The following is a 13912-nucleotide window of genomic DNA, read 5'->3' as shown; positions in this document are numbered from 1 at the left end:
CGCAAATACATGAAATATTACAATTTTTTTTGTACTAATACAAAGAGAATAAGAAAAAAAAATAGACAAACAAAATATAAAGTGTTAATTGAATATATTGATATGAGAATAATAAAGTGACCACAGCAATTTCATAATAAATCTTATGTAACAAATTGTTAGCCTGTTAATGGTAGGTAAAACATGTCAATATTAAACCCGAATTAGAATTAGTAACAGCTTACCACATAAGATTTAAGGTCTGTTCGGTTGGAAGAGTGGAAAAATGAGAGGATGGAAAAATGGGAGGATAGAAAATATTTGGTTTTCCATCTTGTGTGTTTGGTTGGAAGAATGGAAAAGTGGGAGGGTGAAAAACTCTTTTGTTTGGTTAGAGAAAAAAAGGGAAGGATGGAAAATGTAATTTATATAAATTGACTGTTATACCATTGTTACATAATATGTAAGAAACAAATTTATTTGTACTCATTAAATAATATAAAATTTACCACATCATACATATAAATTTATATTATTTTTATTTTTATCATTATAATGTAAAAATTACAATAGTGTACATATAAATTTAATTGGACAAAAAATTTTGTAACTACAAAAACGTATCAAGCCATCTTGAGAGAGAGAGAGAGAGAGAGAGAGAGAGCAAAACGAACCTGACGTTGGTGTGCTATGAAGGTAAGGATGAGAAGAGGCAAAATGATAAGGATGAGATGAGGAAAAGTCATCAAGTGTAAGGATGAGAAGAGGGTTAGGTGAGACTTAAGAGGGCATTTGTGTTTTCTCTCCATGTTTTCCTCTCAATTTGGGAGGATTAAAAATGTGGGCCTAGGGGAGAAAACTTTCTCCCCTGTTTTCTATCTTTCCTGTTTTTCTTTCCAACCAAATAGTGAAAAGCAGCATTTTCTACCCTATTTTCTTCTTTTTATTTTCCATCCTCCTTATTTTCAACTCCAATCAAACACACTCTTATTGTGAAATTATTGTAAAAATATTGTGGATGTAACATTAATCTTAAATTTATTTAACTCAAATTCTTATAATTCTCAAGTAAAGGTGTTTCGCTTAATTTAGTATAATATATATAAATATATATACACACACATTTTTTTAAGTTAGGGTTGTTACAGAATATATTAGTTTAAAATGATTATTTACATAATTTTTCTTTTTTGCATGTATAATTTTTTTTTTTTGACAAATGCAAATAGAGCCACTAGTGAATTTGTTCCACACGTAGCCATGAGAGAGGTGCTACGGTTATTCTTGGTTTAATTCATTTTTTAATGGGAGGAAAGGTAAGTGAAGATAGAGCGAAAGGGGAAAAAATATATCTTTAAAATAATAGTAATTATAATTTTTTAGTCCTTTTGGATAAAGAAATCACTATTTGAATGCAATAATGCTCGTTCAACCACCGTTAAAAAAGCTATGATGTTATTTTTAACATCTCAAAGTCCAAAAAAATGCCCAACATCAATGGTGTCAAAGTCCAAAGTTTTTTTGGCAACTTACTAGAATAGAAGGGATAAAAAAAAAAACCATAAAAAAAGGAGATAAAAAGATATTACTTTATTACATTTGTTGGGTTTTGTGCTTTTTGTTGGCTCTTTGTGATAGAGAGGAAGTAAAAAATAAATTAATGTTTGGATGAAAATGGAAAAAAAAAAAAAAAAAATTGATACTAAGCGTGTTGTGAAATTGTGTTAACACCTCAAACTCCAAAGAATGTCCAACATATGGTGCCAAAGCCAAAAATTCTTGGCAACTTGCTACAGTGTCGTTCACTATAGCAAGAAGGGATAAAAAAAATCATTGCATTTGCTGGGTTTTGTGCCTTTTGTTGTGTTTTTGTGGAGAGAGAGGGAGTGAGAAAGAAATTATAAAAAAAAATGAATAGTGTTTGGCCAATGGAAAAAAAAAAAAAAAATGATGTAGGGCATGTTCTGAAATTGTGTATTAAATGCTAAAATTTTTAGCTCCATTTGCTCTTATTAGTGCTTTTCTTAGAGAATTTGAAATTGACTCAACTTTAGCCCATAGGCCTGTCCTTGTTGAATTGCTATCCGGCCATATACCATCAAACTACCAATGAACCTATGGACCAGGCCACAGATGGTGTGTGCAAGTCTTAGTCTGGACCTTACCTTGGACTTACAAAAGCTACATTCAAATACTCAGTCTCAAAATGGACCGAAAGAACTTTATTTATTTAACCAATGAGCTTTATAGCATATTATTAGAGACTACAAAGTGCACATGAAATGTTATGTGCAAAGACTAGTATCTAGACAGAGTATTGTGCAACTCAAAAATCTAATACACTATTATATACCTATGTTGAAAAATGTGACCAACTAAAGTAAGTCTAAATTTCCTTCATATTGACACACTATTTGGTACCCCTCTACATGTTACGCCAGGTCCTGAGCTAGGTGCAAGTAGCTCATATGGTAACACACCAGCCCCACATCGATTCCTCAAGCTTGTATCGAGGTTCTTCCTATCAATCTCCTTCTCTATCCGTCTAATCTCAGCGGAGAACTCGTAAAATGCATCGACAATTTCAGTGTCACCAGTCCAAATTGATGGTTGTGTTCTCTCCCCTAGGTACTCCTCATCAGGGGAGTGCGTTGAAAGTGTATCAACCACGGCCATGAACTTTGTAGATTGTAATACACCAGGCAATGCTGAGAGGAAATACTTTTGTGGGTCAGCTAGGAAAATAGCATACTCAGGGTCATTTTCATCGGGTATCAATCTTCTCATTAGGGGTGGACGGTTTGGTACATATCCACCATATGGGTACTGACCAAAATTAAGTGCAGCATGTTGTGCTGAAGCTAGCCAAATAAGGGTTGTGAGGATTGAGACTAGATTATCAACATTATCCAATTTGGGCCACCAGCTTTCCTGGCTTAGATCACTGTGACCCACATTAACAGACTCATCGTACCAAGCTTGTAGCTCTCTATCATCGCAAATTTGGCTTGAATTTGGGTAGTAGCGGTTCACATAGGTCCGGACCCAGTTCTCAATTGCAGCCCAGATTTGGAGCCCATCAGTGGCATATGGGTAGTCTTCAATTAGGAGCTTTAGACCATGAGGTTGTGCTGGGTCAGGTACTGCCATACCCCTATATAATCAATACAAGAGTTCCCCATTAGATTCATACACATCAAATGAAGCAAAAATTTAATTGGGGAGCCTAAAGTTTAACATATAAGGAACTGTATTTAAATTTTCTCCAAACTATCACATAAACTCAGTAACTCAACTATACCTGCGAATGAGATCAGCAGGAAGGCTTTCCATGTCAAATCTCCAAGAGCTTTTATATGCAGCAGCACTAATCTCCATGGCATAGCGTCCAGGAGTGAAGCAAGACTCAATAACACCATCAGCATTGATTAGACTTTGGCGGGCCAAGGCATTGATCTCCAACGTGTATCTCATGTGAGGGTCTAAAAGCTTGAATATAGGGTGCATTGCACTCATTCGCCTATGTGCAGCTAGAATAAATGGTTCCAAGCTCGCATGTGTACGCAACCTATAATAATTACCACACCATTGCATTAATTTTAGTCACCCAAAAACAAATATAATGATTCTTAAACATTATTACACAAATTGATTTATAGTATAATCATAATCATAAAGTCAAGCTTACCAATGGTTAACAAGTTGGTGCACCCCTGCATCATTGGAGCACACATGAGCCTTGGCAAGCTGCCACATCCAATTAGTAGTAGCATCAACAGCTGGTGTGACTATGCGTTTGGACCGAGAACTTGGTCCTGAGTGTGGAAGGGAAAGTTCTATAGCCACAGGCTTAAGAGTCCCAAGATAGGTCAAGAAAAATATGGTACGAGTTGCATAAGCTTTTCTGCCATCAAGGGCATTAATCCGATCGAGAAATGGAAGGTAAGCATCATGGTGATCCAATATAAACAACTTATTTTCCTCCAATGCCTATCAAAGAAAGAAAGAAAGAAATATATCAGCATTTTAGGAATAGAAACTGATTAAGTCATGTAGATTTAGGACCTTGCATACATAGATACCATGATTAAAAACATGTAAATTACCTGTTGTACAGTCATGCCATTGAGAGAGCCCAAAATGTGTTCTTCTTTGAGTGCAGATTCCTGGGGACCAAAGATTTCAGGATCAAGCTTGCTCCTTGGAGGGAACACCGTAAGCCTCTCAATACTAACTGGATTTATTCCTGCAATTGCTTGACGGGCAAATTCATCATCTCGCAACCATGCAAACCTATCCTCTGCACAAGGGAATTAAATGTAAAGTTATTACCTGTTTTAATATAAAGCTTTAAAAACTAACATAACAATGAATGTGATTGATGTCACTTCTACAACATAATAAATAAATGTATTTGTTCGTTTGTAATTAATTTTCTATACATAATAATAATGGCTTTTGATTAACTCATTATGGCTATTGTTCCCAACGTGTGAAATGTCTATAATGATAATGCACTTTACCAGTGAAAAAGATTCTTATTGTTGGTACCAAGGACAAATAATAAAGACTCAGTTGGCTCGTTGCATTTAAACATACAATAGCTAGAGCTGGAGGAGCCAGAATATTTCATTTCATAATTCAATAGTCTGGCTTCCAAGAGACAATTCATTGAAGGAAAAATGGCATGGTATGGGAGGTATATAATAATAAAATTGAATAGAATATTTTTGGTTATCCAAAAAGTTTCAAATTAAAATGTAACATAGAAAGTTATAGATAATATACTCACTTGATAGTATTTTGGGGGTGTCATATTTAATAATTCCCCGATTGTATTCGTGGATATTGCTGACAACCTTTGGCAATGGAAGCTTCTTTAGGAGTTCATCTTGCAACCCTAATTTAAGGAGAACACCTTCACTATAGAGGTTTTCGATGTCTGCAAATCCTTTGAACTCATGGTTATTAGCTGAAATGCTGGCCTTCAAGGATGGGATTAAGTTGTGAAGCACTGCTTTAAGCCTCCCAGCAGAAAATGTGTCCTGCTTTGACTCCTCAAATTGTTCATCTCTAGGCACGTACATTGGCAATGGCTTCTCAACCCTACTTTCTGCATGCAAATCTGTGGCACATTCAACATAAAGAAATTTTAGACCATTACAAAAAATAAAGAAATAAATAAAAATTACTTATTAGTAAAAATTAGGAGTAGAAAAAGAGATCAATGAAACTACAATCTGGCTTTGAATTTAAAATGAGAAGTCATTTCATTTGACTTAATTTGGTTTTGAATATAAATATTACTTTTTATTTTTGTGTTTTATATGTAGGCATCAAGCCTAATCAATACAGTTTCTATTGTGTTGTGAATATGGTAACACCAATCACAATTTCCTAACTCGTGAAAAAAGTGGAATTTGTTGTGTCTCTAACATTACTCAGTAATAAAAGATGATAGAACACTCACCAGTATCAATAGGAAGGCGGCCAGTGCGACACCGTCTAGGATATGGAATTTTTTCACCTCCAAGTTTTGGCCTAGCAAGATCAATTCCCTTATCAGGATTGCCCAAATCATTGTACACATCAAAGTCATATATCCTGTCAGATAATTTTCTAACTCCTGTCCCATCTCCCCTTATTTCTTTAAGTTCTTTCTCTCTTAACGATCTAAGCCCACCAGGCGTTTCATTTGGCAGATATGGCTGTTCAAATAATATAATCACAAAAGAGTGTTAATCTTGGATTTAAAACAAAAAAACAAAAAGATCATACTAAAGTAAAAAAATCAGAGAGGGAAAAGGGATGGTAAGTTCATATTTGTTGTTGTCACACAGGTTCCACTTATATCATTTATGTCATATGAATTATGATGGGCTTTTTATGTCCTAAAAAACAAATAAATCTAATGCTCTCTTGGTAGTTAGGCTCAAATTTTGGACCCATGGCCCATTCCAGGAGTGGCCCATCAACTACACAAACAGACTGAATATTTTGGATTTAATCCACAAAAAAAAAAAATATTATGATATCCCAATTTAGACCTTTCATTTAAAAATTAAAAAGAAAAAGAAAAAGAAAGAATAAGGTCCAATTAACCCTACCATGCAATATTCTTTTAAAAATTAGTTTCTTTAATTGGATGAGGAGCAGGTGAAAATGTATTTTAATGGTAAGTGAAATTCAACAACAGCCAGCTATAAAAAGCATAGAATATTCTTTATTCAACTTCCTGGACCAAAGAAAATTAGAGAGAAATATTCAACATTTTATTCCAAGCAAAGATTCAAGTTATTATGGTTTTGACTTTCCATGTTTTAACCAGTTGACTTGCATAGACAGAGATTTAAAGAATCAATCAAAGAAAAAAAGAGGCTTCTTTTTTTTTTTTTACCTTATTTGAGAAGAATATCCTCTTTCCTGAATGATCTTTGCTGGATTGAACCCATGAATTGCAAGGGAAGTGGACTGGACCACATGCAAATCCTTCAATGGTTATAGTCTCCAAAAAAAACTCCATTTGATGCTTGTTTCTCACTGTGATTGCTCCAGGCACACCAAAATTAGAGTTCACAATAAACTCAGCTGTGTAATGGACCCTTTCAGCTTTGACATTTGATTTCTTTGACCAGTCTTTTAACACAGCTTCATTGCTTGTCTTTGGTGCTTTAGTTTCTATATCACATAAAAATATAAACCGATTCAGTAAGACACACAATGACATCAACCAAAGAAAGAAGAAAGGTTAAATTAATATGATTGTCAGATTGATCTCAACTTTAAGGAACCAAAAGAGGAAAGATATTGAAACCCCATTAGAGAATTAGATCCTTTATTCCAAAATTAGAGATAAAAGACTGGAATTGAAGAATAAATTGCAAGTACAAAAAACTTAATGGTCTATTTCTTTTATTTTTTTGGTTGGCAAAACTACTTATAAATATGTTGTCTGACACACCCAGAAGAAGAAATACTGAAATAGGCTTACTTGGATCAATTTCTGTGCTGACAAGTTGCAGAACAATATTCCTTCCAATCTTCTCAGTGAAAGCATCCAAATGCTTCGCAATTTTATCTTTGAACTCCTCCTTGTTCTTATTCTTCACTGTGACCACAGCTCTCACCTTGAACTTCTCTGCTTTCTCTGCAGGCGCAGACACAATAGACACAGCTTTGACCAAATCTTCACTCACAGCAGCCACCACCGGCTGCTTCACTACCTTCCTCAAAGGCACCAATACCCTCCTTTTCTGCAAAGGTTTAACCAAGAACATGTTGTTGTTGTTGAAGCTCTTACCATGATTCAAAAACACTTTTGTTGATGAAACAAATGAAGACCTCTCAATTATAGAACAACCCATGAATTCTTTTCCCATTGCCATCTTGTTTTCTTCACTACAAAAACACAGTATTCTGTATGTGACTCTCTCTCTCTCTCTCTCTCAAAAATAAAAATGCTCTATTTCTACAGTTTGCTTTCAGCTTTTTTCTGTAGCAACAGGGAGAAAGTTGGTTTGTGCTGTTGTTGGCTATGAACAGCAAAGGGAATCTCTTGCCTTTATATAAGAACAGTGAGACAAAGTGTGTGAACTATATCAATGATGAGAAAAAAGCAAAAAGTGGGTGTTTATGGATCTCACCGTCCACAAACACATACACGTTTTTCTAAATTTGAGCTTGTGAATCTCACTTTATTTTTAGTTTTGCCTTGTGTTTTTTGTTTTTGTTTTTGAGCTTTTGCTTTCGATGTATTTATAGGAAAAGGCAAAAGCTTCTATATATAAGAGCTCGGACCAATTATGGCTGCTTATAGTCAAAACGAGTTTGGGATTTTTCCGAGTAAACGACGCGGTGTAGGGAAGGCAAGGAGAAAGTGGGCTGTTTAACTATTTTATAAGACAATTTTCTCCTTTATCTATTGCATAAAATTACATGGAAAACCTTATCCCTATGCATTTCAAACTTGGATAAGATTAGGAAACAATATTTTTTATTTATTGTACTGCAATTTGTGGATAATAAAAAGGACTGGATGCATGTAATAAAAGTGAAGATAAAAAGAAAAGGTAATCTTTCTATTTTTTTTTTAAAGAAAAATATTTGTAATATTAGGATATTTATTTAAGGAAAAAATAAAAAGATCATAGGATCAATTTATGTGTTTGTGTTTAGTCAGATGATTTATCTTTGGATACCTATATCCAATCTTGAAATTTCGATAGCTTTAAAAAGTTAAAGCGTTAGATAAAAATTAAAATGCACTTAACAATATAACAAGTTGTATATCATATCTTAGTCTTATTGCAATAATCTATTATATTTATGATGAATGTCATAAGTTTAAATCTTATTATATCCTATAAAAAAAATATATGTAAAAATCAATATCAAGTCTCTAATCTTAATTTTAGGTGATGAAAAGATGAATAGTGCTTGAATACTCTGGGTGAAATTACTATTATTTGATTCCAAGATTCGTCATTCCAATTAAAGGGCCTTTTAAAAAACAAAAAAATCTTTTCTAAAGTAAATTACATAGTACAATACTCTTATAATTGTTTACCACAACCCCATGATCAATTTCATGCATTTATCTAAAGATTAAGTAATTTGTACTTTATGAAAAATAAAATAACCAAATGCTTTGTGATTCAAATTCAATAGCATTTCTCAATTTATTTTCATAAGAAGAATTCAGGTTTAAATTTCCTATCCTCATTTATTATAAACACAAAATTAAAAATAAATAAATACAAACTACAAAATACTTATTCTAATAGGTTCCAGTTAGCTCAGCAGGTAAAGACTTTGATGGTTGAATAAAATATTTGAGATTCAATCCCTACCTATACTAAAAATCAATTAGTGTCTTAGTCTGATAACAAAGAGAATCATCAAGAGTGAACGTCATAAGTTGAAATTCTCTAAAAAAAATTTTTTTTTTAAAAGTACCTATTCCTATCATTGTTTCCCAAAGCCCTATAGTCAATCTATGCATTTATCTAGAATCCTAGATGTTGGAGATATATTAGCCCATTAGTATAGGCTCAAATCTAATTCTATTTTGTGTGTAAACCAAGTCTCTTCCTTGTACTAGACATACAATAATCTATAATTTTAGGAAAATCTTCGTAATGACATAATCTGATCCCCATGTGGTATGTGCTGTGGAATGAGTAATTTAATGGACAATTAATGCGTATATATACATTAAACATATATAGGTGGAACCCAAGTTATTTGGTTGTGTACAGGTATTAAATGAAGAAATAGTAAATTTTGCAATCAAGCTATGCAAGTGGGTTATGAAAGTCCTTCCCATTCTTATAAAGAAAAAATATCTTGTAATTTTGTGATACTGTGCTGGTGTCTGTCCCCTTTAATCTTAAATGCAAACTTGGCCATAGTAATGATTACATATCAACTGCAGTATTGCTGTATTGGAGCACTTTGAGCAAATTGTCACTTCCATTTACATACAGTTGATTCATTATCAGCCCTTTACTCACCACCACTTTCACTACCGCAACAACCACCATCTACTCTTCATTTAACATATATATATATATATATATACACACACACTGATTGAGCATGAAGCTTCTACATCTTCCAATTTGGCCCACAACAATCAAGGAAGACGGTAGTTTGGTAGATATGAATATTTAATTTCAAATAGAATTGATTACATCTTGATCTTGAGCACAAAAATTTCCACAGCAGCCCCTTTTCTTTCTCTTCAGTTTTTTTTTTTTTAAAGAAATAATTACAACATGCTGCTAACCCCGCAGCTCAAACCATTTTCGCTCTAGGTTCCCCATATAAAAGTGACATTACTCTAATCACAAATTATAGATAATGTTGAAAAATATATTACATGCCTAACATTGCTCTAAAACCTTAGGAAGAGGGCCCTCAAAACTCTTTCTTACCATCAGGGCTTGTAAAATAATTGATTCATTCTTATCTTAACCTCATTTTAAAGACGTTTTGAAAAAATTGCTATTAATAAAATATGCTAGAAAATTTATTACATTAATAAATAAAAATATGTATGTGTTGATAATGTAATTAATTTAATATATTCATGTGTAGATAATGCAAAAAATAAAATAAATATTCATGTGTACATCCTATATGCTTTTTTTGGCAAGAATTTTAGTGTGTGAAATTAGTGTTGATGTTAAACCCTAATCTTATGTATTCCAATTTTCAGAAAGTATATCTGGTGGGCTATAGAAAAGGGAAAAATAGAGAGGTACGTATATATTACATCAATAAAAAAAAGGGTTGGATGTTGATGTAATTGGCATAATCTAGTAAGTGGAGGACCCGTGTTTTGTCACATCTTGTGGTGGAAAGGTAAAAATATTATCCAAATTTAAAGCGTGCTGAATTCTTTTTGCGAGCCAAAAAAACAAAAGAATCGGCACATAATTTTACAATTTTTTGTCACAATTTTAACATAGTAAATTGTAAATTATTACATGCCGTTTATACATAATTTCAAAAGTTTTTCTTTAACACTTGTATTATGATACAATCGCAATTATGATAAAGAAATTATAAAATAATTTAAGTCTTATATTGAAAAAAAATAAAAAGTCTCCAAAGCTTACACCATATCATGTAATCGTAGCTCAAATGCCGCCAATATGGTGGCCATAAAAAGTTCCCTGAACGAGAGCATTAATCTTTGCTTTTTCAAAAGTGGACTACTTTAAATTAATACATACATGCCTAAACTCAATTTTGAAAAGAAGTTTGATTTACATCAAAAAGCCATCATCTATAGATCTTTCCAGCCAATTACAACTATTCTATCTTATTTTTTCCTTTTTTTAATATCAATTATTGGATCATTTCAAGTAACACTTCGGGTGCATTTGTCTATTAATGGGTTCTAATTCATGCAGTGAGGCAATGAAGTGAGACAAGAGACGTATAGAACTATAAAATGACTTCTACAACTTAAGCAATTTGTGGGCTGTGTATCAATTTGGGACCGACCTTACTTAATATGTTGCTTTCATACTGATCTATTCGATAAACTCAATTAGGTTCTAGGTTTGTTAACTTAGCAAATTGGATAGTGACCACCAAAATTTGCTTGAATAGAGGCAATTAGGACCACCTAGGATGAGTGGTTTCAGTGTCAAATACTTATTACCAAATAGTTTGATTATAGGGTCTATGTACTATGTTTGAAATTTAATTTGATGAGTAATGTTGGTTCACTTTAAGAGGCCAACTAATTGGCGCTGCGGAAACAAGCTAGTTAGGTCGAGATCTTTGTTGAGGAAAAGTATTACCTGTCTAATAAGGAGGGCCAAAATGGGCCCATTTCACGCAAAAAATTCAGGGATTTTGCCTCATTTCCCAAACTAATTAGGGAAATGTCCCTCTTTTAAAACTTGATTTGTAGAAAATCGAGTATGGGGCGATCAGACTTAAAAAAAAATATGCATGAAACTCGAGTTCATGGAGCTTAAGTTCCATGCAAAAACACCGCTATATGGTTTTAAAACGCGACTATAGGGCTCCCTGAACGCAGTTATATGATCAAACTTAAAAAATAAAAAATAAAAACTTGCATGGAACTCGAGTTCACAGAGCTCGAGTTCCATGAAAAAACACCGCTATAGGGTTTTAAAACGCCGCTATATGGCTCCCTGAAAACAGCTATAGGTATAGGGAAATTAAAAAATTTGCATGGATAAGCTTGAGTTCCATTTAAAACGCCACTATAGGGCTTAAAAAAACTATAGGTATGGAGCGATCAAACTTGCAAGTTTTTTTTTATTTTTTTTATTTTTAAGTTTGATCATATAGTTGCGTTTAGGGAACCCTATAGCGGCGTTTTTGCATGGAACTCGAGTTCCATGCAATTTTTTTTTTTTTTTTTTAAGTTTGATTGCCCCATACTCGATTTTCTACAAATTGAGTTTCAAAAGAGGAGCATTTCCTTAATTAGTTTGGGAAAGGGGGCAGAACACTGGTTTTTTTGCACGAAAAGGGCATTTGCCCATTTTGGCCTAATAAGGAGTATAAACTTTCTTCGGAACTAAAAAAAAAAACACTTAAACTAAGTCAAATTAAGAATTTGTGACAATTTCAAAATTTTTAACAAAATCAAATTATAGATGAACCCACCAAAGAGAGAGTCCGACCGTCCCTCGTATTGTATAGGCCTTTTAATCATTGATCTCTTAGCAAGCATGGATTATTAGAGTCACCCTCAAATAGGGTTTCCACAACTAGCCATCTCTTTACCCATCTTTGCTTGACAAAAAAAGGGACAATTGGGAAGGAAATCAATCGCATTAATATAAGAAAATGAACTCAGACAAAGGGCCCCCATGCTTTGTTCTAGGACTAGTTGGCCAAATCCTGACCACACCAAAAAAACGAAGGTTGAACTTAGGGGCAGTCTAGAAAAGAAAATGGAATCACATAAATTCTTGCAAATTTGGACCCTCCATATTTCCCAGACAATTGGACACTTGAACAAGATCATAATGCACTATTGAAATAAGAGTTCGTATGCTTAATTGGCTATATTATAATATAAAGTATGAACAGAAGTTTTGCAAATTCAATGATAAGAGAGTAAAACTTTTAAGTATAATCAAATTTCCTCTTCATTGCATTTCTGTTTGTCTCTAAAAAACATATAAATTAATAAAATTAATTCATGGAGTTCAAAAATCATCCTGATACAGCTATGAGAAAATGCCTTTATTTTAAGTTTCCAATTCCATATCTTGTCAAGTTTCATTAAATAGGCCATGTGAAGGTAAATGCACTACCTATTAATAAGTATTGTGTTCTTTCCTGCATTTACATGTCCTACCAAATGTCTTCTTTAAGATTTTTTTTTTTCTCTAACAACCATTGGGAATGAACTTAGACTCTTTTCACGATGGTTATTCTTTATCATCAAATATTCATGACACTGACGAGTTTCTTTGTGATGTAGTCGAACTCTGGATTTTTATTCGACAACAAAACAAACTTTACTCACTAAGATTTATCAATTGAGATTTTTTTTTTAGTAAACAGTAATACTTATTAGAACACACCCAAAATAGTAATACTAGTATTTTAAACCAGATTTATAATACATTATATAACTAAAATAAAATTATAAAGTGGCCTAACATTTATAGTTGTGGACTAAGATATTTATTCCACATTGATTGTGTGTGTCTAGTGTCTGCTTTTTAATTGAGATTAATATTAATTTGTAAGATTGATGTAGTATAATTTATTTGTATCACTTCGGACATAACTATATGATATCCCATTCTAAGTATACTTTAACTCTTAACAAAAATCCCTAGCTTATGAAATGTTCTCATGTGATGGAGATGCCTGTACCAACCAGTAACCACGCTAGACATGCCTTGACTTCTTCTCATTCGTAAGAATAAAGAAATTGGCCTTTTTGATTAGGTAAAACATTAAGTCATTAATCACGTAGTCAACCCTCCAGTACTAGTATTCAATAGAATTTAAGAACAAAAATGCGAAAAATACACAAAGACTACTCAAAAAATGTCACCGATTGGTCTTTGAGGTCTTTCACTCTTTTGCCATGTTGAATATTCAACTATCTTGCATATCAAAATTTAAATAAAATAAAGCTTCCCTACCTTGAAGCAGAAGAAACAAGTATGCCTAAATACAAGCAAATTCAAATTGGTACATTAGGACCATAGAAATTAAGGGAAACCATGGAACTTGTCTAACTAATATCTTATATATTTGACTACCCAACTATTAACATGTTGAGTGTCGTATCTAGCTATTGACCATTCCCATTAGTCTTGACCCCAAATAAAAAGTTACTAAATAAAATAATATAATTGGAGAGTTCACATGGTTTGACAAATATTTCTTGATTAGGTCAAACTCAAAAACAATGTGA

The 13912-nt window shown here is 33.0% G+C and overlaps 1 protein-coding gene across 1 annotated transcript; it reads right to left on the bottom strand.

Moving 5' to 3' along the window:
* Nucleotides 1-2163: 2163 nt before the first annotated feature.
* LOC142636531 (linoleate 13S-lipoxygenase 3-1, chloroplastic-like) lies at nucleotides 2164-7734 on the bottom strand. Its single transcript, XM_075810785.1, has 8 exons — nucleotides 6971-7734; nucleotides 6377-6657; nucleotides 5450-5687; nucleotides 4772-5104; nucleotides 4086-4279; nucleotides 3668-3969; nucleotides 3281-3547; nucleotides 2164-3133 (listed from the first exon to the last, which is right to left on the bottom strand). Exons 1-8 carry the CDS (start codon nucleotides 7362-7364, stop codon nucleotides 2377-2379), a joined length of 2766 nt encoding a protein of 921 aa, XP_075666900.1. The 5' UTR covers nucleotides 7365-7734; the 3' UTR covers nucleotides 2164-2376.
* Nucleotides 7735-13912: the final 6178 nt, after the last annotated feature.

This window comes from Castanea sativa, chromosome 5, assembly GCF_040712315.1.
Source record: "Castanea sativa cultivar Marrone di Chiusa Pesio chromosome 5, ASM4071231v1".
Lineage (NCBI taxonomy): Eukaryota > Viridiplantae > Streptophyta > Magnoliopsida > Fagales > Fagaceae > Castanea > Castanea sativa.
Note: the sequence above shows the minus strand (reverse complement) of the source record. Positions and strands in the feature narration are given on the sequence as shown.